Source organism: Vicugna pacos, chromosome 2, assembly GCF_048564905.1.
Source record: "Vicugna pacos chromosome 2, VicPac4, whole genome shotgun sequence".
NCBI lineage: Eukaryota > Metazoa > Chordata > Mammalia > Artiodactyla > Camelidae > Vicugna > Vicugna pacos.
Window position 1 is genome coordinate 55,305,090 of NC_132988.1, and position 25,697 is coordinate 55,330,786.

The following is a 25,697-nucleotide window of genomic DNA, read 5'->3' on the forward strand; positions in this document are numbered from 1 at the left end:
GAAGATTCAACAACTGAAGTATATAAAGCTCCAGGCTCAGTGTATTGCTGGAACAAGAATTTAAAATTCTAGTTTCTTTTTCTTTAATATGCTTTACTTACTAATTTCCTACTGTGTGCTAAAAAAAACAAGATTGAAATTCCATCCCTAGCAATTTTGACACTTTTCCCATCAGATATCTGAGAAGAAAAACTGTTATCTAAAGTCCTTGGAAACATGAATATTGCTATAACCAGTATAAGCTCTTTAAAGGTATAAAAAAAATGGACTCTCTTCTGCATAATTATAAAATTATTTCAGCTGTAAATAGTTACATGTAAAAATCAAAAACATCACAGCAAAGTTTCAATTAAGGACAAATTCACTTTGATGCCTTGGAGATAATTCTTTGCCTTACTAAAACAAACAGGTTTCTCATTAGAAAAAGAAATCTACACAAACACTATAGAATCCATAAAATCTGGAAAAGAGATATTGCTCTATATTTCAGTGTGTCAAAAAGATTAAAATCCTAGTTTGAAGGAGGCAATTAACCAGCTTATCTTTCAAATACAAAAATACTTTTCATAGTTTTAAGAATAATTTAGTAACCAAACATATCCTCAGGATAACAAAAACATTCTGAACTAATAAATAATCCATTATTTCAAAGCACGGTCCATGTAACAAAATTCCAGTAAAACAAAAGAATCTGGAAAGTCCCTCATATTCATTGTAATAGGGTGAATTACACAGGAAAACAATACTATAAATGTCAGCCAAAACAGTCAAGATAAAGGCAGACTCAATTTTAAGAGGTCACTGAATTCAAGACTATCACCTATGGTTTTTATTGTAATGCAAAAAGGAACTCTTGCTGTATATAACACAAGAAATTAAAATTCATATATACAAAAAATAGATGAATGAGAGGCTATTTTTATACGTTTTAAATTTCAAAGAAAGATTGTTAATAGCGATAGTACTTGATAAAAGAAATTATTGGGACTAGTACCATTTAGAAATCTATTTATAAAGCTGGTTTATTATGAAAATACAGCCTTTAAGATATGTGAAAGAAGAAATAAGCTGCAAACTTCAACAGTATAAATACTTTGCCGCTTGTGTTCTGCACAGTCAATCACTCCCGTTTACTTTCCAAATCACATAAAGCCCAAGCTATTTCAGGCTTTGAGACCTTAATAGCAACAACAGTTACTGGAAACAGTTGGGAATGACTTGAATTTCAATTCTTTCAAAAGCTCTCAATGCTATGGACACAAGGTTTATTTGAAATTCCGAGGAGATTACTGCCATCAAACACTCAAGAATGACCAGTTTGTCACTCAATCTCACTAATAACTTCTTAATTATTTCTAAACGTATCAGGCAAACATAGCAAAAATTACCGTATTTTTTAAAGTAACAGTCTCTACAACTCAGGGCAGTGACTATTTATTGAGTTATTTCTACATCCCCTGGAGTGATAGGCACTGGAGTATGTAAAAACAGAGTATTATTTCTTCCTTTCAAAAGCAGGGTGTGATATTCTGGCCATTTAACTCAGCGTGCATGTTACATCTTCCTCAGATATTCCATTTTATACTAGGAAATACGACATATGCCTCTCGTTTTAAACTCTGAAATTAGGCTTTTTCTTAAAATGATAATGAAGGTAAATTTGGTAGAATCTAATGTTGTAGAACCATGGTCTTTTTAATCCACTAACAAGCAGATGTGACCAGGAGAATCTTCCCAGGTTACTCTCATTCTTCAATTGCTGCCCTGCGATCTCTGCCTTTCTTTCTTGTTTCCCTGACCACCCTCAAACTCTCTCTCCTCTGTCTCATCTTACCTATGGATCTACTTTCAGATGGCTTAAAATGTTTCTTGGCCAGTGGTTCCCAATTTGTGAAGGATGCTTGAAGCAGCTGGAGGTAACAAGCACACAGTTCGAAGCAGTCACAAATGATTCATGAATTCATTTCTACACTAAACACTGTTTAAAGTCTGCTTAGATCATGTATATGTTTGGATTTTTAAATAAATGTAAATTCTTGTACGTAAATATAAAAAATCTTCCTCATTTAAAAGTGCAGTACAATAGGTATGAAGTCTGCAGTTTCTTAAAATACAATTATTATCTTAATGTAGTGGGCAAAGGGTTGCCCAGGAAATGTTTGATATTAAAACAAGGTCCTTATTTAAGGTTAGAAACCAGGGCTCCACAGTGTGCGCTCCTTGAGGGCAGGTGTGAGGGCTTCCTTTCCATCCCCAATAACCAGCACAGTAAATGTCCGATTAGCATTTGTCCAACAAATGGATCTTACACATTACTCCCATTATCACTGGGAGCTACGCTTCCCCACCTCCATACCCTGAGGCCTGGCTACTTTATTCTATTCTATTCATAGTCTGGTTTGAGATACATACAAAGTGTACTAACAGGTGGTTAGAGATGAATGTGGGAGGTTCAGACAAGGAATGAGTCCTCCTCATCTGGGTAACAGGGTGGGTGGTGGGCGCTTCAACAAGATAAGTGCAGCTGGAGATGCAAACTGGTGAGACAAGGTGGAGAGCTCAGTTTCTGACCATACTGAGTTTGAGGAATCTGTGAGACACTCAAGTGTAAAGCAGAGCAGAACCATGGCTCCAGGGAGTCAAGGAGCCGGGAGAAGGTGACAGGAGAATGGAGCCCGGGTCCAGCAGGCTGAAAACATGAGCCTTCTTTGGCTCTTTCCTCATATTCACACCACTACTGTGGCCTTTCGAATTACTGTTCACAGATTCTAATTCCTCCCATTTCTCCTCTGCTTTCCATTTCAGGCCCTCAAGCCCCACGTTGCCGCAATACTTGTCAGACTAGTCTCCCTGCCTCTGGTGTCTACCTTCCTCCAAGCAGTCTCATTAAACACTTTCCTGAAAATGTCACTTTTCTGATCAAAACTTTCAACATCTCAGTGCCTAAGACTCTGCAAAGCATTATTCAAAACTAACTTTCCTTTCATTCTTATCTCCACTTTTGATGGTTAACATGCTCGTCTGAACAGACCCTTGAGGACTGGCCGTCTCCAACTGAGACAGTCTTCTCATCAAAGCTGAGCCCGAGATTCAGCACCTATAAGAAGCCTTTCCATCTGAAAAGGATCTTCCCCTCTTTGAACCTCTGTAGCAGTTTCTGTCTCTCCCTATCTCAATAAATATCCCAATCATAAATTACTCTCTTAGTGGGGAAGGGTAGAGCAGTGGTAGAGTGGGCGCTTAGCATGCACGAGGTCCTGTTTCAATCCCTAGCACCTTCACTAAAAATAAATAATAAACCTAATCACCCACCCCCCAAAAAAGGTTTTTTTTTTAAATTAAAAATAAATAAATAAATCACTCTCTTTATATCCACCCCTTATGGCACCTGGTCATAAGGTAAATCTGAAGAAGTCCAATTTTCAAAAATTTGGAACATTATGAGATTTTCCAATTAAACTTAAGTAATGATAGTGTTGATAAAAGGCTACAAGAGAAAATTATTTCTAAAAGCATCATAAAAACACAATCCAACAGTTAGAAATTTAACTTGATATTAATGTCACACAGGAAATTAAAGGGAATACACATGAATTTGGACAGGAGAGTGACAGAAAAAACTTTTTTTGTTGTTTGTCTTTCTGGCTTAACCCAGAGTAAGAGAGAACTATATCTGCATTGTTCCTCTATGGAGAACAAGAGGAATTAGCAGAATAAACAAGACTAGGTGCATACCGGTTTCTCTTCTCTGCCATAAATTACTGGTTGAGATAGTTCTTGAACGAAGGCAGTAGTTAGCTAGCACTAAGCATAATATCTGTATCCACTGCATGCTTTAAAAAAGCTTTAATTACAATTGTATGATCAAAAACCACTCACTTGACTATAAACAATCCTTTCTTCTAACACTTGAATCATCATCTTTCTGACTTTCGAAGATAACCACCTACCAGACGGCCCTCTCATTTTCTCCCTATTTCCCTCCAGTCACACCCATTTTGTTGCTAAGAAACAAAATAAATACAATCTCCTGGAAGTAACTTTACAATGGACACTGTATTAACACTCACTTATACTGAAGAGAGAAACAGGAAGAAAGGAGAGAAAACTTATCTACATTATGTCCTAGGTTTTTTACATTTATTATTTCATCTAACCTTTATAATAGCCCTAGAAGGGAGTTATTACTTTGCCCACTTAAAAATGGCTAACAAACTCAGTTATATAACGTGCCTACGCTCACACAGCTAGAAAGTGGTGGAACCAAGGTTTGTACCAAGTTGTCCTAATTTCAAAGCCAGTTTTACTACCAATCTCCTCCTTTCTATCTCTATTTCATGGCCTATTTAAAAATTAAACACATACAAAAATATTCTACATATTAAGAATTTACATTAAAGCTTCAAAATTAAACAGGTCTTTAAATGTATTATTCTCTAGGATTATTTTAACTCAAAGGATTACAGAATGAAATATTTTTTCCTTCAGATAAATCAATAAGACTCTAATGTTAAAAAAAAAAAAAGCACTTTCAAGCTGTAAAGTTCAAAGGCAAGAATTTCAAAATGCAAAATATACTCTGACAAACCCATATTTACCAAATCTGTTATTGCCAGGTTGCTACAGACTATCAAAAATGATGCACTAATTTGAGTCTTCAAATCCGTTTTCAACAGTCTTTATCCCTAGTGAATTGAAGAAGAAGAGATAAAAGATAAATAATTCCCTTGTAGGTCTGCTGATAGGCAGTTTCAGCATTTTTTCCAGTCAGTGTCATATTGAGCAAGAAGTCTTAAAAACATACTTTTTTAAAATTTGTGAATCCTTAGTTACTCATGGAATGCACAGACAGAGTCATCTGAAGAAAAAAGTTTTCAAACTTTAATATAGAAATAAGCTAGCAAATACTATAGTCAACAAGCTTATAAACTTCGGGGGGGGAATTAAAAATGACATTTTGATTTAGGACAAGCAACCATATATACAAGACAGTATCCAAATGAAGGCTTCTACCTAGCAGCCCACTCATCTATTGAGCCTCCTTATTTTCTTTTACTTTTATTCTAATATATAAGGTCTACGAAGCACACAGAAAATAATTTAGGTATAATATTTATTATGGAATACTGAAAGGTGAGAGTGAAAATGAAAAGAGATGCTGTTGCTTAAAAGTAAAAGAATCAAGGAGTAACCCCTATTAAATTACTATCCTGTCTTACCAAATTTTATTAGGAGTCTATAGTCACTAAGGCCCTTGTTACAGCAAAGGAAGAGGGGAGGGCAGTCTTTGAACTGATCTGGGTTTGTTAGGCAAGTCACATAAACTCTCAAAGCCATAAAATAATCATCTGGAAAATGGGTATGTTAACTGCTTCCTCAATGGACTGATAAAAGGATTAAGTGAGATATGTGAAAAGACCTGCATAAAAACTACTCAGCCATAAAAAAGAATGAAATAATGCCATTTGCTGCAACACAAATGGACCTAGAGATTATCATACTAAGTGAAGTAAGTCAGACAGAGAAAGACAAATATTATATGATATCACTTATATGTGGAATCCAAAAAACACAAATTAACTTATTTATGAAACAGAAACAGACTTACAGACACAGAAAACAGACTTCTGGTTACCAGAGGGGGAAGGGGGAAGGAAGAGATAAATTGGGAGTTCGAGATTTGCAGATACTAACTAGTATATATAAAATAGATAAACAACAAGTTTCTACTGTATACCACAGGGAACTATATTCAATATCTTGTAGTAACCTATAAGGAAAAAGAATATGAAAAAGTGCTGTTTGAATATAAATACACACACAGACACACACACATATATACATACAACTGAACCACTATGCTGTATACCAGGAACTAACACATTATAAATCAACTACACTCTTATTAAAAAAAAAAAGACTTGCGCTAAAGAGATGTCAATGTGTGCTTGTCCTCTTCCACTTTCTTCCTAAGCAGCACTTCTAATTTTAATGATGAGGAGGAGGGTAGATTAATCAGACAGTCCTTCTGAAAAAGTTATCCTCCAAACAAAGAATTAAAAAATAAGATTAAAACCAACACAAACAAGCAAAAAACAAACAAGAAAAACCAATAAAACCTAAATTGCAGAAAAGACATTCAAAAAGCATGTGAAATACCAAAGGGAAAAAAGGAACCAGAGGTGGGATAATGTGAAACTCCAATTAAAAGAAAAGATAATCAAACTAAATGTCTTTTAATTCACATGAAAAGAAACATCCCAGATAGAGAACCAAAACCTCCGATTAAAAAAATAAAAACTTTCTGAAATCTTGCCTCTATACTAGTGAAAAAAGAGCAGAGTTGAACCCATTAAAGTTAACAGTCATAGGATGTTAAGCAATCCATTAAAATGAAACAAAAGACGCCTAATAGCTTCAGTCTGGTACAACAGCTACTTTTTCTTTTTTCTTGTAACTCAAAGTGCCTATTAAATTATTTCACTCTGTCATTCATTAGTTGTAGTTACTGGACCTCTGACAATTTTTTTTTGTAGCTTCAAGGATGAGGAAGAAGCAGGAGGCTGAAAGAGAGTACATCAATATTTTTCAAAACTCAATCCTTCTGTATCTTTCACTTCCAATCATAACAAGTTATACACTAAATGAAGTTTAAGGAACCAAAAAAAAAAAAAAAAACACAGACATGCCACTACCAATAATGAAAAAAACAAGAAAGATTAGAAAAATTATACATAGTCCCTGTGATTCTGAGAGGATTATTTTAAAAATATTAAATAAGGACAGATTATAACATAAAGTATTTTTTAATGATTAAGTGCTGTTTGAATATCATTCTGACCTACCTTTCACCTTAAAGTCAGCAGAGTAGTACAAGTCACTCTGCTAACCTGGCACAGTTTAAGATAACTCCAATGGAAAAAGTCAAATTTCCTGATTCTCAAAGCCAAAACAAGCAGACTTAAGTTAGTTTGATCTAACAGCAAGCTCTAGGGAACTTATCCATTTACAGCTGAAAAACCACAACAAGAGAACCAGAATTCAAGGCAACTAAGAAATTAGTCCTAACCTCGTTTTACAGTCAGGAAAATGAAGGCCTGGAAGTTTAGTGACTTACCCCAATTCATACAGTAAGTTAGTAGCAGGTTTATCTATGTTATTCAGAGAATTACTGAAATAAAATGAAAGTTAAAAATCTTATTCACAGGTTCAACTCTAAGATAATTAATAGAGCTACAAGACATCAAAGCTTTAGAAAGTAGTTTTCTTCTCTTATTAGCTGAAATAATGCAACTTTTTAAATGATCCACTTTGACTTGGATCAAAAGCATAGGCAAAATGCAAATGATATTTAAAAATAAGCACACTGCTATCTGCCTAATTCTCCCAAAAGGAAAAATAATTTCAAATAGAATTTTTCAGTGTCCAGTTGTAGTATACTTAGAATCAGTGCCAGTTTCAGGGGAAAAAAAAATGCTTTCCCATCCTTTCCAAGGATAAAAGACAAATCAAAATGAAAACTTCCACACTTCTATATTCATTAGATACTAGGATTCAATGAGACAAGTCTTATATTTTTAGGATATCAATGAGAGAGTGTGTTTGCTTTATTACATAGCCCCAAATTAGACTAGATAGAAAAAACAGTACAAAATAACCCTACTCAAGCAAGTTTCTTTATCTAACTTTTTCTTATTTAAATCCTACTTTAGGATATTGAGGTTGGGCTTAAAGAGGAGATCAATTAAATATACATATTTAACGAACAGACATATAACAATAGTACTTAATACCAAAACAATTTCACAAAACAAAATTGCTGGTAACTTTCATTTCAAAAACAAGGATGGGTTTTCTCTTATAGTCTCCCCCTGGGGATTCCTGGGTGGAGATGAGCAGAAGTGGTAATCACCCAGCACTTCTACTAGAAGGAAAAGGCAGTGCACCGCTAGCAAGACTATACTTCAATAAAAAATGAATATACAAAAAAAAATGAATAATAAAAATGATGAAACCTAAATAATTTTTAAACTGAGATTAATCCTATGAGAAAGAAAGACTGGGGAGCAGCTTGGCATGCTCCTCCTTTAGCCCCTCTTTCCAATAATGATGTCTTTTCTCTCCCAAATCCTACCGCAGATCTGGCCAAGCAGCTACAACGCTCCAAGGTGTTCTCACGACTTTTTATAGGCCCAGGAAAACTTAAATTTTATTACAAACATTACAGTGCCCCACAAGGCTCTACAAGTTCTGTCCCTTCCCTACCCACTCCCTGCTCCCTCCCTCTCTGACCTCACTTCTTACCCCTCTGCCTTCACTCACTCTGCTCCAGGCACACTGGTCTTCCCAACGGGGCCACTGCACCAGCTCTTTCCTCCGCCTGGGACACTTGGGACCCGGGGATCCAGCAACCTTCTCACTGAGTCTTTCCTGACCACTCTACCTTAAATTGCTGTCTCCTACCCCTGCATTCTCTATGGCCCTTAGATGATTTATTTTTCCCCATAGCACTTATCACCATGTGACATCCCATACGTTTTTACTTACTTGTGTATTATCTGTTTCTGCTCACTAAAAGGTCAGCACCAGGAGGGCAGGGATTTTGTCTGTTTTGTTCACTGTTGTGTCCCCAGCACCTACAACAGTGCCTGGCACAGTAATAGCTCAAAAAATATTTGTGGAATAAATCAGTGATGCCAAGTCTGAGAAATAATGCTGGTGCCCATCAAACATTTATTGGACACTAAAAACACAAGACTATACAAGATGTTGTCAAATATAAATAGTACAAAAAAACATGGTCTTTGCTTTCAAGGAGTCTAGTTGGTGAAACAGAGCTAATGTACATGAAGTAATTAGTTAACTACATAGGCAGTATTAGGTATGATTATTAACTAATTAGGTTTATTTGTATATGACTCATGGAATCTGCCTTATTATTCCTAGTTATACCTAGTGTATAATTAAATGCTGAGCTGAATAGTATAAACTTGTCATAAGAGTTCAAAGGGGGAAAATGGGTAAGGAAAGAGTATGGGTAGATGATGAGGAGTTTGCGGAATGGAGGCATGAACTGGCAGTGAAGAGGTGGGTAGGCATTCCAGATGAAGCAGATTTTCATAAGAGGACAAAAAGGCATGTGAGAGACAGTAAGATATCTTAAACAGAAATATGGTGTCCACTGATGAGCAGCGATAATCTGTGGAGAACAATCTGAGTGGGCCTTGGTCGCAGAGAGTCTGCTCCTCCGAGCAAGGGACTCCAGTCTGGATGGAATCTCACAGCACATACTATGGGTACCCAGTCTGGGTCCCCTAGAACTCTTCTACTGGCTTGGCACATCCATCCTCAAGGTGCTCCCTGTATTGCTGCTAATGGTTCACACCAGCAACTTCTGCTGTGGAAGCAGCAGAAGCTACCTCCTAGCCTTCCCCTGCACATGCGCGTGTGCATGCGTGCATACACACATGTATTTCCAGAATAGCTGGTAGCCAAAGACTAAGGAATGTAGGAAGGGGGACAAAAGCCCAGTTCCTTTGCCTCGAGGTAAGACAGACTCAATGGTACAATTTTGTTGCCAAGTTCCCTCCTGGGTGAAGCTAAGGCGAAACATCCCCTGAAACCACAATCCTGCTCATCTCAGTTTCTTCTTCCCAATCCTGCTTCACTCACTCCCTTGAAAGTAACATTTGAAAGACCTCTGTTGATCTATCAATTGTATGTGAATCCCATCTCAGGTCCTGCTTCTCGGGAAACTGGACTAAGACAAGTCTATGAAGGAAAGTACTAGTTATTCATGAAGAAAACCACATGTATATGAAGAAAAAGTTACACAGAGAAAGTCCTGTTGTAGTTCACTCAGTTTGGAAGGAGAATGCTGAACAGTCTGGTTGGTGAGAGGTGGGATAAAGAGGGTAAGGTGACTGGAGGCCAATTAAGGATGCTGTTGTTCAAACTCAGAAATGAGTGGGAGTAAAAATATTTGCTTTGATACGAGAAAGAGAGAGGACTTAAGAAGAGAATGGCCTTAGTATAGGGAAGAATTGAAGATAATTGTTCAAAGTTTTATCTTTTCCATAAAAAGCAAAAAGCATTTCTTCAGTAGCAACGTCTATGTTATACCATGAATTCTCACAAATGCAGTTCTCTTTCAGGCTGACATCACCTAACAAAAGAAGTGTTCAAGAACTGGAGAAGAGTAACAATAAATGACAACAGGACTCTAAAATTCTCCCTCATATTTTGGGTCTCTTGAGTATCCATATTCAGAAATATAAAGACAAGATAAAGTAGTATCTCCAAATGTTTATAATTTTGTATTTAAGTAGCTTCAAAGACACTTCTCGAGTCAGTAGCAGATTACTTAAATTAGAAATGCATCCAAACAGGGTAACATCTGGTTTTCATCTACTCTTTAGGAACCCAGAAGTGTTTTCAATAGAAAATAAGATACTGAGTCCTGGATCATAAAATAAGGAGCACAATGTGAAAACAAGTAAGCTACTATGAAAGAAATGACACACAGCCCAGAAAAAAAGCTTACACCCTACATAAACTTTCCCTTTCGAATTTCAGAAACAGCTCAACATCATCTGTGTTTGTTTTGCTGATATCTTAGACAAGTTAAGCTTCTTGACTTCTTGGATCCCTTTCAGAATTCATACTTAGCAAAAATGCCTATCAACAAAAATGACTACCTTCATTTAACTAGTAACAATTTTTGTGTTACATGTCTCAATATATAGAATGAAAGGATACTATCAAAATGGAACTTTTTAGCAAGGTTATTTTTTTCTCATTGATTACTTTTATATGTATTAAAATATATAGCTATTGCAGATACTAATTACTATATATAAAATAGATAAAACAACAAGTTTCTTCTGCATTGCACAGGGAACACTATTCAATATCTTGTAGTAACCTATAATGAAAAAGAATACAAAAAGGAATATATGTATGTATATGGATGACTGAAACGTTATGCTATACACCAGAAATTGACACAACATTTTAGCCTGACTATACTTCAATTTATAAACAAACAGTAAAAAATAATACAATGTATAGCTAATATCTTTCCAAACTTAAATATACATGATCTTTGATTCAATGGTCCATTGAAAGAAATTTCACACACACACACATATACACACTCACACATACTCACCATACACACACAAATTTCTCCAAAGGGGAACTGGTCAGAAAGTCACGATACATCAAAGTAAATCTGTAAGTCTAAGTTCACAAAAATATTTCCTATTCTGTCCTAAGACCCAACTGATACTCCTCCGGACAAGTACATATAATTTATTTTGTTTATATCCTCTAAACAGTCCCAGGAGAGACTCCAAGAAAAAAAGGTTTCATAGCTAAAAATGTTTGGAAAGTACCATATATATTACTCCTCCCTTAAAGATTTATAACACACACAATAATTTATGGAAGACTATAAGATGTTTCAGAGGAAAATAGTGCTTTCCAAAGCATATAGAACAGAGAACACTTCTGTAATTATAAAAAGCAAGTCTTGCTTAAAATCCTCCATAACCACCTGGTAAATGATAGCTACCCTCCTTATAAACTTAAAGGTTCAGAGCCATCATTCAGTCATGCTCCCTCTATTCCCTCTTTCTCCTCCCTTCCCCTCAACCCAAGACACCATAGTGGTTCAATCTTTATATTTCATAATAACCACAGACAATTTATCAAAATGTAATTCTTGGCCCTTACTTCCAGATATTCTAATTCCTATCAGTATTTTTAACAAGAAATCCAGGTGCTATCAATATAGTTCATATGTTGGGATACTGAAAAGACCTGATATAGTATAATCAATGTGATGATTAGCTATTTTAAAACTGAAGCCAAACTAAATTCAGAAAATCTGGACTTCAAATGCATATATTAAAATTTTATTTTTCTACCCAGGAGAAAAAGGGGCAAAAGACATTAAAAAAAAATCATACCTTAAAAAAATACCCTCTAGTATATTGCCCAGAATATTAAGGCCAAGAGTTTTATGCTATAAGAATTCCCAGCCTGCAATCCATTGAGAAATTTCAGGAATTCTTAAATTCCCTGAAACAATACACACAATTTTTGTGTGTATGTGAATACATGCTGTATAATCCAAAGCTATCACCAATTCTTACACTGCTCAATTACCCAATTTAAAAGCCATTATATTTTTTATTTATCTACCTGAAACAATGGCAGTAGAAACTGCTTTTTAGTTAACACCATGAATCAGACGCACGAAAACACATTCCTCAGTGTTGTTTTCTCTCTGAGAGCCAAACAAAAAGCAATTTACCTTTGCAGGGTCATATTCAAAGAGCCTGTACAACCCTTAATCTTGTTCTGGGCTTCAAGATGAGTCATTCCATGAGCACTTATTCCGTCAATGCTGAGAACCACATCACCTATTCTTACATTTGCCTGGGATGCTTTGCCGCCGTCTTTCAGCTGTAAAAAATAGATTTCATTAGGACTGTCACTCTCTAAAAAACAAAGAATAAACACAGATGAAAATCATACTTCTGTTATACAGACATAAAGGTATATTAATATACTATTAAAGTAACACAAATTATCTTGGTTAACAGGTCAATAAAAATTCAAATGACTTTAACATTTATTGTCTTAAATTCTTATTTGCTTTCTAAAAATCTACAATAATTGAGAAAGGAGCTCTGATAATTTCTTCATTTCTCTACTGTGTAACAGGAGTGCATGACTGTTACAAATGCGGAAGAGAAGTAGCCAAGAAAATTACATTTGAGCAGGAAAAAAGAAGATAATCTGAATAGGGTATTTAATATTCTTTTTAAAATAATTTTTAAAACTCTTTAAACAACTGTATTTTCGTTTGAGCACAAAGAATAATACAGAAGGAGGATGTACTGAACATCCTGAACGTCCTTCATGTCGCATCCAATTCATATCCAATGTTTGGGGAACTGAACTCTTTCAGATCACAGCCCCAGGTATCTACTACGCTGGATGTGCTTCCTGCTCCAGGCACTTAGCAAGAGCGGAAGGGAACCAGTTGTATCTGAGACAGTCAGACTTCTTTGTGTACCACAGTCTTTAATCCCCAATCTTTCTTTCCTTCTCTATGAAATTTTCTACATATTAACATTTAGTTTGATCTCCCTTAAACTTCAACATGTATCTATTTCATTGCTCCAAAAGAAGGAAACAAATTACAAAATTACATCATTTTAATTTTAATAGATACTCAGAAACATGGAACAAGTAATTTTAATAGATGTAATTTTAATAGATACTCAGAAACATGGAACAAGTACAAATCAAAAGAAATCTAGTTCTAATTCATTCTAATTCAAATGACAAGCTCAGAATTCAACAAGGACAAGTGGCTCACACTGAATACCGGGTTGTAGGAAGACAGGCGAAACTAGGCCCAAAAAAGAAAGAAAATAACTGATATTTCTCTAACACTTAAAACCAAAGATTTTATACAGAATTTTTATTTAGGATGATGAAAAAAATTCTGGAAATGGATAGTGTAACGGTTGTACAACATGGTAAAGATACTTAATGCAAATAATGAATTGTGCTCTTAAAAATAGTTAACTTTTAAGATAAGTACATTTTTACCAAAATGTTTTAATGTAGGTATTATTTTTTAAAGACTTTTTCTTTACTCCCAAACACACACACATTACTTTCATATTTTAATAAATATATCTTCCTACACAGTATTTTAAAATATATGTAATAAAGTTCTATCTTAATTATTTTCCTCTTGATCCCATGATCCTGTAATCTAGTCCTAAGTCCATCCAACAGTTTAACATTCTAAATTCTGTATTCTAATAGAAACAAACTTAATTCACCAAAGAGAGAAAAACAGATTCTAATCTGAAAATGAGAATCTTCAGTTAATCATGAGGCTGAACTGACCTAAGTTAGGTCAAAAATTAAACGATATTTCCAACACAACAAAGTAAATCCATTTTGCATAGTCAGCTAATATATTTTTCCTAGGATCTCCAAAGAAGTAACAATTCCCCTTGGTTACTTTATCTAACAGGCAGTTAGGAAGAACTTAACTCTATTTACTCTCAACCTCTCAACCTTTACTCAATCAATTGTCAGAAATGTAAACAAAATGCCCATCACCATATGAAAAATCTCTCTTGTTATTTAAATCGTCAAACTCCTTTTTGTGTAGTTATTTTTCCCCTGAGCTTTGTAATATTAATTGTCTTGGGTTTTTGACATTAACATCTTTTCTAAATCTTTAATCATCTTTATTACTCAATTCTCAGGCTTTCTACTCACTTGATTTAAACTAGAGAACAGGAAAAGCCTAAACTAACACCAGTGGGAAAGGTCCAATGCATAGAAACAAATTTAAAACTTGTTAAAGACGGCATCTCCCTAAATAGTCCAATGAGCTTCATTTATCCCCAGAACCACTTCCTCCAGCCATCCACTCAATAGAAAGATAAATTTTCCCCCTTAATTGGGTAGGATGTGCACTATTATGAGTTGTGAGCAGCAAAGGAAAGATTACAAGGTCACTCATTATTTGTATAGTTCATTTCTCCTTCGTTTTTGCAAGTCTAAACAGCCTGCATTTGTTTGAAGCAGTAATAACTTTCTGTCATCAGCAAATCTTTATATATTATATGACAGCTGTAAGTGTGTGTATTTCATAAATGCACAATGTGTAGGAAGGAAGCAGTCACGGGAGGCTCCTGGGTCAGGTTCAGTATAAATCAAACTAATCACAAGCAAATGCTTCTCCTTTGATCTTTAAATATATTTTTCAGTACTACTGTCCAATTTTTCATATACTTAATTGTAGCTGCCTGTATGCTTCTTTAAAAACACTGCTTTGTGGTCTCACTTAAGCTGCAAGCAGGCATGGCTGCAGTTGTTGGAACTACCTCTGAGCTTCTGTTTACTGATGCAGAAATGAAGGTAAACAAGGAAAATGTATGCTCTTCAAAAGAATGGTATCTTTACTGAGCCACCCCATTAACTTAGATAAGAAAGGATCTAATATCAATCACCTGCCCTTGGGACTAAAATTCACCCCTATGGATGCATATTAACCCTTTAATCTGTAATTACGGATTGTAAGACGTTTTCTCTTGAAAAGGAAGTCCAGTCTTCAGTAAGTGGATGCGCAGACTGTGTGTATGTGAGTGAGTGTGTGTGTGTGTGTGAGACAGACAAACAGAGAGACGTCGGAGAGGATGTAAGAGAAAATGGCATCATAGACTTGGGCTTCCCCCATCTTACTTTGACTAGGAAATACCCAAAGGTAAATTTTCTCCAGTTATTTCAGATGAGTATCTCCTCTCACATAGTCTTTTTCTTCCCTGAGAAAGAAATGACACAGAAAAAGTTATTAGGACTATCTACTGAGCACCAAGAGTACGTGAGGGATCCTGGGAGGCCTGTTACCACCCTTTACCACTATCAGTTAGCTTTACGCTGCTCTACAGATGGGAAGAAATCTTCAAAGGGATTAAATAACTTGCTTACACACACACAGCAAGAAAGAACACAGTTTCGAATGAAGGCTTGGAAGTTAGACAAACGTGACTTCACGTTATGCTCTGCCCTCTATCAATTGTGTGCCGTGAATTTACTAGGCCTCTCTAGGCTTCAACTCTCTCTCCTTGAAAATAGGGACTAGGACTCCATCTGCCTCACAGAGCTGTTGAGCAGATTAAATAAAACACCGGCACAACACATACCATACAATGCACAGTAAATGTTCAGTGTCATTGGTATTATCACTCTACACCATCAGTTCTCACAGGCTGGATGTCTCCTGCAAGGACATATAGGGCAGAGAAGACAACTTCCAAACTGACCGGTCTGACTTGGCTTTTCCCTTCCCTCCTTAAAGGAAGACCATATACCCCTCTTCTCCCTCTGCTTCTCTGAGCCTAAACCTTCTCCTCACTTATCAAAAGAGCTTGGTATGCACACAATCAACCCCAGCTCCCAAGTCCTCCTTCCCGGCTGACCACTTTTCAAGTCTGAACTTCCCCAACTCCATTCCCACAGGATGGCAGCCTCACACGTCCACTTCCCAGGGCAGTTACGTGTTGCCACTGTACCAAAAGGCCAAACGGTAAGAATCAATAAGGTGATACTGGGTGAAGAAGCCTTGAGTTGAGGGTCAGGAAAGGACAAGAAGGAAAGATAACAAGAGAACACACAGCAAAGGGAACAAAGGAGGGGACTGGGATAGAGGGTAGAATAGGGAACCAAGGCCATGAGGGAAGAAAGGGTCATAAGATGTCCCAGGTACAGGGTCCAGGCCTCATCTCTGGGTGTGTTGTACATCACTGTGCACATGCACAAAATAGTATGTAAACTGAGCAAAACATCAAAATAGTAACTAATTATAGAAGCAAGACGATCTCATACTTTGATTTGAATAACTAAAATAACCTAAATGACTATAATTAATAACTATAATTTAGAGCTAATTAATTTACAGTAATACTTATATATGTCATTAAACATGTCATTAACTTAATGTACTCCAATAAAATTTATAGCTAAACTTCTCCCAAACACTTAGCCTCCATACAAATGTGTGGTTCCAAAAGTATTTATTGAAACTTTTTAACAAAAAAGGAAAGTAGCTCTATGTCTTTATAAAACTGCACTGAAAATAAAATATTAATATCTCAAGATGGCATACCACTTAGACAAGGATCTCAAAGATGCACTAAAGAGAAAACCTGTCTTATCCACAAAGAAGCACACCTCTTGGGATTCATAAGGAGTTACAGACATACCTCTTACACTAATCCTTCCCCAAAGCTATTACACCTTAAGAATACATCACAGAAGCAAACCAATCATTGAATTCACAGCAAAAAAAAACAAACAAAATCAATGAAAGCATCATAGAGCTTTCGCTTTTAAAAGTTAGTACCCAATATGGCAGATATCATTTTAAATAAGTCTGTTTAAGATTTCTCTATAAAATGAACATCTAATACAGCTGCTATATTGCCCGAAACTTTTTCATAAAGAGGCAAAATGTTTAGCCATAGCAGTGACTCCAACACTGTCTTAGAATTCTCTAATGAAATGTATCCTTCCAAACCATAGGGAATTCTCAATATGCACACTAAAACCTCTATTTGTTTTTCCTTGGAAATAAGCCATTAGTTACAAACCTCAGGAAATAGGTGCTAGCAACAGAAATGATTTATTGAAAATATATGTGCCTAAGAATATTACAGAGATCATTTTATAATATAGATAACACTTTAGTAGATGCTTACTGAGAACAATTTATGCTGTTTCAAAAGAAATGCACTTCAGTAATTACATTATTACATGCTATGGGTAACACACAGGAGACAGGTACCTATATAATGAGCCACTGCCAACATGCCAGTTTTCACCCTTCTGCATACTTTCAACAAATGTGGAATGTTTGGAAATGTGTGACCCTGACACCATGGGTATGACAGGAATGCCATCAGGCTTAGTAAATGTAAAAAAGGAACACATAAATATGACAGCTACAGAAAGAGACACTAACAGAAATTTCCCATGTCCGAAAACCATGGGAACTAAACCATGGGAAAATAAAAGCTATTGTTTTTCTAACAGTGCCATTACCAAAATTTGGAAAAATACATTTCTAAAAACACTATACCAATTTGACCAACAGGATCTTCTTGAGGCAGAGGAAAGCACAGAGACAAATCTTATTTTTAAAAAATACCTAATTAATAGACCATCTTTAATTTTGATTTAAAACATATTTTAGTACCTACTAGTAGTACCTACTGTAGAATAAAAAATTTGAATCCAGATATCTAGCTGTTTATCTCCCACATATTTCCCAGAATACTGTATGGGAAACAAAAACAAAATAATAATAATAATAACAACAACAACAACAACAATAATAATAACAATAATATAATGTGATTTTTTGCACTACTACCCCCCCAAAAATGCCTAAAACTATCTGAGCGTTACTCCAAAAGAAAGGACTCACAGAACTTGCTTTTTCCTGCCCAGCGATGAATGTTACTCGATCACTAAGAAATATCACAAATAAATAAAAATGGTCAGTTTTTAGCCAGTAACGCGAGCAGAAGAACATCTAAGAAGAACTATTTTTTTTCAGCCATATCCTTTAAAGCTTTTTTCCACATCTCAACTTACTTACTACCACTCCAGTGCTTATCAGTCTGCCCTGCATTAAAGGTGCTCTGTCTTGCACTGTATATGGTTATTATGGTTATATGTTAGTGCCTCGACCAGCCAATAATACACCTCAACTACATACAAAATGTCAGTCTCAGGCCTGGATGTCTAATGTGAACGTGCTCCTTTAAAATGAGGCTACTTTGAATTCATTTTAACATCTTTTTCTGTGAAAGAAAATGACTTGGCTTTCTGTAGTTTAGAATGGTGAAAAAAACCCAGCAATCACTGATGTCTCTGTATGTTGGTAAAATTCTGATTCATATGAGCACTGGTTACTTTAACTATGTGCCTTATTTTTTAGCTTATGAGTCAAACTGTAATCAGCTTTACCCAAAAGTCTGAAAATACACCTTATATGGTAGCAATGAAGAGAATACCTCAAAGTATGTGTCATTATGCCTTATAAAACCAAACGGAAGAGGGTGATTATGCCTCTTTTCTTATGTAGTCACTGAGCTACCTAGTACAGACATATGTTTGTTCTGCTAAAATGCCTATTCTAATTTAAATGGATTTCTTGATGGGTCTCTCTTAATTGAAATAACATCTTTATTCTTCTCTACCAGTGTCCTAATAAAATAAACACTCCTTTTTAAACTGTAATTCACTATTAAGATGCCACATAACATTTTCATTTTATAGTTAATCCATGTGTTTAAGCCCAAAGATTTAATGTGTTCTGTAGTTAATGTGTGAAGATAATTCTACCAGAAATGTGAAAGGTATAGTGGTTTGTTAAAAAAAAAAAAGAGAACATTCACAAACATCTCAAAATCAAATTTGCTACTTACAGAGAAATCAGTGTTTCAATGTAGTCCACTCTATAATAATAAGGAAGATGGTAAGAAATGTCACAGAAAGTTACAAAGGTTCAAAATGCATTGGTCACATCCAGTTTACCTACGAACAGATTAGCACTGAAATTCACACATTTCAACCTCTCCTTCTTGTGAGGTTCTTCTCAGTGATAAGATTACATCCTCTCTGAAATTGTAAGCAAACTGTATGCAAATATACATGTATTTTCCATTGAGTCTGTCCATAGCTTTCCCCAAATTCTCAAAGGCATCTATGACCAAAAAAATGTTAAGACCTAATGATTTAATGAAACCTTAGAATAGTGTTTCTCAAAGTGTGGTTCCTAAACCACTAGTGCCAGCATAGTTCAATGATGGGAAACAAATCACAAGCCTTTCAAAACCCACAAGCTAAAGACGTTTAGAAAAAAAGAAAAACTCCTTTAGCATCAAGAAAATTTAAGAATTTAAAACAGAATTAATACTTATCCAAAGTGGTGCAGAATCATGATTTCACATGCTAATGGTAGATAAGTGTAGCTTAAAAAAATGGTGACTCACTTTTAAACTTTTAAAATGTTCATAGCATAAAATCACTAATATTTAAGGGTCTATTCCAACAAGGCACTACATTCAATACCGAATTCTAAGAAATTCCCTCATCTACTCTTTTCTACTATTTAACTTTTCCCAGGTATATGCAGCTCTCCAGAAAGCAGTGTTCCTCAAACCATCTGTGGTTGAAGGCACTATCTCTGCACAAAGATTTTTTCCCCCAATCTGCCTTTACCGATTCTTCTGTAATCTACAATAAAGACAAATTACTGGGGAAAAAAAGAAGTAAAGAAACCATTCAAAATATAAGACCAAGGGGGAGGGTACAGCTCAGCGGTAGAGTGCATGCTTAGTATGTATTAGGTCCTGGGTTCAATCCCCAGTACTTCCGTTAAAATAAACAAATAAACCTAATTACCTTCCCACCAAAAAAAAATAAAAATAAATAAATAAATCAAAATATAAGACCAAATTTTTTATCATCAGATTCAACCAACATAAAATTACTCTGTAGAACCACAGAAGTTTCTAGATACTTATTTTTCATTTCTATCCTCATTGCATCTCAAACTGTAACTGACAGTTTGCTGGTCTGTGGGCCAGCAAGGATGCTCCTTTGAGGCAATGACTGAATCTTCTATTTCTCTTTAGAACCATTGTATAAGGACTGAAACATAATACAAAATAAACTTTTAATGAGTTGTCACACTAGAAATTACAGGTGCTTACTTAATAAATGGGCTATTATTTAATAATTCATTTCCAATTTTTTTGGTCTTATGTTAAACAAAATGACTAATGATATCGTACATTTATTTTGGCACACATATTTGACGTTTTCTTTAGGAACTGTTTCTAAAAAGGTATACACATTTAAATGTTTGATCTATGACACTACACTGCCAGCAAGAATATCTGCAGCCATTTACAAGTCTGCAAACTGTGTATGAGCGTGTCCGTTACCTACACCCTCGCAATCCTTAGTTTTATAAAAGAAACCTGAGGGTAATTCTACCTCTACCACTAACAAATTCTGTGACCTTGGGCAAGTCATTTACATCTCTGGCCTCATCTACTCAGCAGTACAAGAAAGTTGGCTCAAATGTTCCAGGATACCTTTCAACTCAAAACCATAATAAATATTTACACAGACTTTACAATCTCTCATTAGTCTAAAGTCAATACAATTAGGATCCAGTCACTACTCAGGCACTAAAATAAATTTTGTATTCTTCTACAATTACTTCACATACATTATTTTTATTTCTCTATTACAAAATACTGAAAAGGCAAACATGGGTGCTTTTCAAAAACCTGAAACTGCATCAACATTAGAAATGTAAAAGGCTGGATTTTCAGAGCTAATTAGAAGAGGAGAATCTGGCTTACAGACTTTTTTCAGATCCCAAATGAGTTTTTCTTTTAGAATGAATTAGCCTCAACAACAAGAATCTCCTTTCCGCTGGTACCAACTGAGCCCTCTGGCATTTAATGCTGAATTATGCCTTCACTCTTTCATCATATGTTTACTGAGTGAGTACCTATGGACCAGATGCACTATGACTATAAGAATAAATTATGAGGCTAATGGGGAAGGCAACTACTCATTGATTTCATCATTTAACCAATACTCCCCAGGTGCCTATTACGCACCAGGCTACTCTAGGTATGGGAATACAAGAAGGAACAAAAGGAGTCCATTCCCTCATGGAACTTTAATTCAGTCAACTGGTAAGAGACAATCAACATATAAACACACAGATAAGTAATTAAATGTCAGGCAGTAATTAGAATTACAGAAGAAAAATAAAGCAAATGATAGAAAGTGTGAAGTGAAATGCTCTTTAAAGTAAGGACATCAGGGAAGGTAACATATGAATAGAAACCAGAATGAAGTAAGAGAAAGAACCATGCAAGTATCTAGGGGGAAGGCATTCTGGGCAGAGGGACAAGCAAAGGTAAGGATACTCTGGAACAATAAAGAGTAATATAAAAACGTATCAAAGTTACCAATAACACAAAGGCTGGAATGACTAATATACCTCAGTGGCATGGAGAAGTTTCCCAAAGACAATGACGATTGCCCTGAGTGCTGAAATACGGGTCGGAATTTGCAGGATCAAAACAGAAGGGATGTATGAGCTCCAGGCAAACCAAAAAGCACATGAAAGACATGATGATATGAAAGTACTACCATTTCCACAGAATGGCAAGTAGTTGACTGTGTTCACATGTTAGGGAGAAAGTGACAGGGAAACTAACAGCCCAGGCTGGTCAGCATGCCAAAAGCCACACAGTAAAAGGGCACAGTATGTGACAATAAATAACTTCAGAAGAATCTAAGTTTACAAGTTGCTTCCACAGTAACTCGTGTGGTCTCCTTAAAATTTTTATTGCTTAGAGCAGATTACTTACATTATACAACTATCACTCCTGGATGCCACACTGTTTCCAAGAAATCCATGCTCGTCTACTCCTGGTTCTTTTCAGTGCTTTTTCTACCACACACTTTCTCTCACCCCTTAAAGAAGATGAGTAAGTCTTCACTCCATTCCTGTCTCTAGAAGTATGGCTTCAGCTTCCTTTGTACATCTGTAGCCTTTCAAAATTAAGATTCATCAACACTTGGGCCCAAAGAGTTAACTTTTCTGTATATGGAATTATTTTATTTATCCCAATTGGGATTTGTTGAGAAAAAAAAAATCCTAGGAAACCTTTCCTTCCAGCTCTCTTTGTTTAGGTCAGAACTACCACCAATACCCCCTTGATGGGTCTCCTGTGCCTTTTCTTGCCGTCGCAGGTTCCTTTTTCTAGGTCAATAATCCAGCCCGCACATTTGGCTTTTATCAATAGTGCCAAATGTTGGTGGATCGCTTCTAGCACTCTGGTCTCTCGTCACAAGACATTGATTTACCCCTAGATGTTTTACTCTGTCCACAGAAAGCAAATGCATGATCACAGACAGCAGCTGGAAATGGAAAGGAAATGTTCTTACGTCAGTGCCACTATTTTTTCTTTCCTTTTTTAAACTAAGAGCAAGACTGAAGGATTCTTGTTGCAGTGCGACTGCTGCGCCATCTGTATCTGAGCTCTGGGTAACATGGGACTTGGCAGGGGACAAGGTGCTGACAGTAGTTAGGGAGAGTCTATTAAGCAATGTCACTGTTCCCAGTTGTGCAAAGTCTGCACAGAGGCGGGAGTGAGCAAGTGGAGGAGGCTAAGATTTTGGTTTGCCTGATAGAATATGTCTAAAGCATATTGTCTGCGGTTTCATCTTCACCCTGCTTCCCACCTATTATATCAGTCCTTTGACGAATCAAATCACCTCTTCCCTTCAGAGTAAGAGCCCAGGGTCACTTAAATATAGGGATAAGATCAAGGTCATTACTGTTAAGAACAACAACAACAACAACAACAAAAAAAACTCCAAGAATTTACTAGCAGAAGTCACAGGTAAATCTAGTCTCTATATGGTGCTTTTCTTGTGTAAATCAAAAATATCACTACTACCAACTATTGATCATTACTGAATGATAAAAGATAAACATTTTACTTTAAAGTTTTTGAGTTATATTAAAGTAGTTGATATAAATCCCATTCTTTCAGAAAATGGTTAACAAGCATATGATATATACCAGCACATAAAGTATTTCTTGTGTGTGTGTGTGTGTGCACGCGCGCGTGTGCGTGCACTCACGTATAAGTGTAGGGGAGGGAGCAGGAAAGGGAAGATACCAGAGTTATACTTTTTAATTGTTAAAAGCATGTGTAATTAACAGATAATAACTACCATTTTTGAGTATTCACTATATGCCAGGCACTATGTTAGACACTTTTTTACTTTCTCTTTTTACAAAACCTTCCCCTTCCACATATAAAATGACAAAGATCAGATAACAAATGAAAAATGCTACATTTGCTCTTTCATCTCACACATTAACATTTTGCCTTAACATTTCTTTGGTGTATGCAAACATCTTTTCAAAAAGTTAAACATTAAGAATACATTTCCAAGAACATCTATCAGGCAACCCCCTGGTTAGCTTAGTTATTATTCTCTGCTGCCATCATTATAAGCCATTTCCTCAACTTCCAAGCAAGATGGAAAAATAGCATACCATAGTACAAAATTATTTGAGCTAGAACTCCTATTTCAGGAGCAAAAGCCTTTAACTCATCTGTAAGTTCTCCAGCTACACTGTTCAACATTACAGACATAAACTAGAGACCAACAAGCTCACATGTCATGTCTAATGGCTCAGAAACACTCAGGTAAGAAACATATTCCTTGCAACAGATTCTTTAATCACAGGCACACTTCACGGACTAAAACCTGTTCTGGAACAAAACCAATAGAACAGAAACATAAATTTTTACTGAGAATTCTCTGAAGGGTTATGGCAAGCTTCAAGAGTAAAGTTTTTTTTCAAAAAGTGTTGTTTTGTTACATTTTGTTTTGTTTGGAAGAAACAGGGAGGAAAAAGGGGATACGAGGCATTTTTCCCTACCAAAGTGATTGACAAATCAAAAACTTTATTCTTTAGAGCAATGTAAAATACACAAAAAACTCAAAAAACTGGCAGACATGACCCAGCCCTAGCTGAAATTAGTATATTTATTTTCTTCACTCCAAATCTAAAACTCTATTTAGGTATTTGATTAAGTGAATAGAAATCTTTCTTGATTTTCACTTGATAATTACTCTGCAACCATAAAAAATCAGTACTTTTTTTTGAAATAGTTTGAGAAAGACAAGTATTAGCGAGGATGTGGGGAAAAGGGAACCTTTGTGCATTGTTGGTGGGAATGCATATTGGTGCAGCCACTACACAAAACAGTATGGAGGTTCCTCAAAAAATTAAACATAGAACTACTATACAATCCAGTAATTCCATTTTTGAGTATTTATCCAAAGAAAATGAAAACACTAATTTGAAAAGATACATGCACCCCTACGTTCACTGTAGCATTATTTACAGTAGCCAAGATATGGGAGCCACCTAAATGTCCATCAACAGATGAACAGATAAAGATGTAGTGTACACATACAATAGAATATCACTCGCCATTTGTAACAACACAGATTGATCAAGAGGGTACTATGTTAAGTGAAGTAAATCAAACAGAGAAAGACAAATACTGGATGCTTTCACTTATATGTAGAATATAAAAAACCAAACGAATGAACAAATATGACAAAATAGAGTCATAAATATCGAGAGCAAACTAGGCATTGCCAGAGGGGCGGGGGTGTGGAAGGATTAGTGAAATAGGTGAAGGGAATTAAGAGGGGCAAAATACCAGTTATAAAATACACAAATCATGGGGATGTAATGCATAGCATAGGGAATGCAGTCAATAATATTCCAATCATTTTTATGGTGCATATGTAAAAATATCAAATCACTATGTTGTACGCCAGAAACTAATGTAATATCGTAAGTCAACTATACTTCAATTAAAAAAAGAATCAACAACACAAGCTCCGTTTCTTAGAACTGATTCAATATTTGTTTCCAACAACTTTTTATAGACTTAGGGGGTATGTATACCAATTCATAAATGTTAAAAGAAAACAACAGAGTAGGAAAGAGAGTAGTATGCTGGGCTGTAGAAAAAAAAAAGCTTTTTATTAACTTGAAGACACACAAAATGTACAGGAATAAATCTATAGCCCAGTATTTAGACTCAAAAGCAAAAAATTCAAAGAGAAACTCAAATTCAAGAGACTTTGGAAGGCTTGACAAAGAGTTCACAAAAATAAAACCAGAGAGACTTTAGAAGGCTTCACTATTCCTTTGAGTTAACAGGATGTTCTGGGGTTTGTTTAAATATTTTTAAGCAGTAATATATATCTTACGGTGCACAACAACAACAACAAAAAGCACTACCGACTTTAGGGGAAGTGTCAGTCCTACCGTATTCTGTGTGTTTAGACCATATAAGAAATATTATACGTATTCAGTACCAGACAAGCCACCATGGTCACAATAGAAGATCCAGAAGTTATACCAGGAAGTACTTAGGAAAAATGGATGGTATTGAAAAAACTGACTTTATGATATAGTAGTGAACTAGAATTACTGTGTTTTACAAAGCAGT

At 35.6% G+C, this 25,697-nt stretch overlaps 1 protein-coding gene across 3 annotated transcripts in view; it reads right to left on the reverse strand.

Annotated features, from left to right (window-relative positions):
- PDLIM5 (PDZ and LIM domain 5) overlaps positions 1-25,697 on the reverse strand; it is a 183,618-nt gene that overhangs the window by 115,106 nt on the left and 42,815 nt on the right. For all 3 annotated transcript variants that reach the window (XM_006208955.4, XM_006208951.4, XM_072940363.1), the window contains exon 3: positions 12,320-12,471. In XM_006208955.4, coding sequence (XP_006209017.1) covers positions 12,320-12,471 — 152 coding nt within the window. The remainder of the gene's footprint in view (positions 1-12,319; positions 12,472-25,697) is intronic.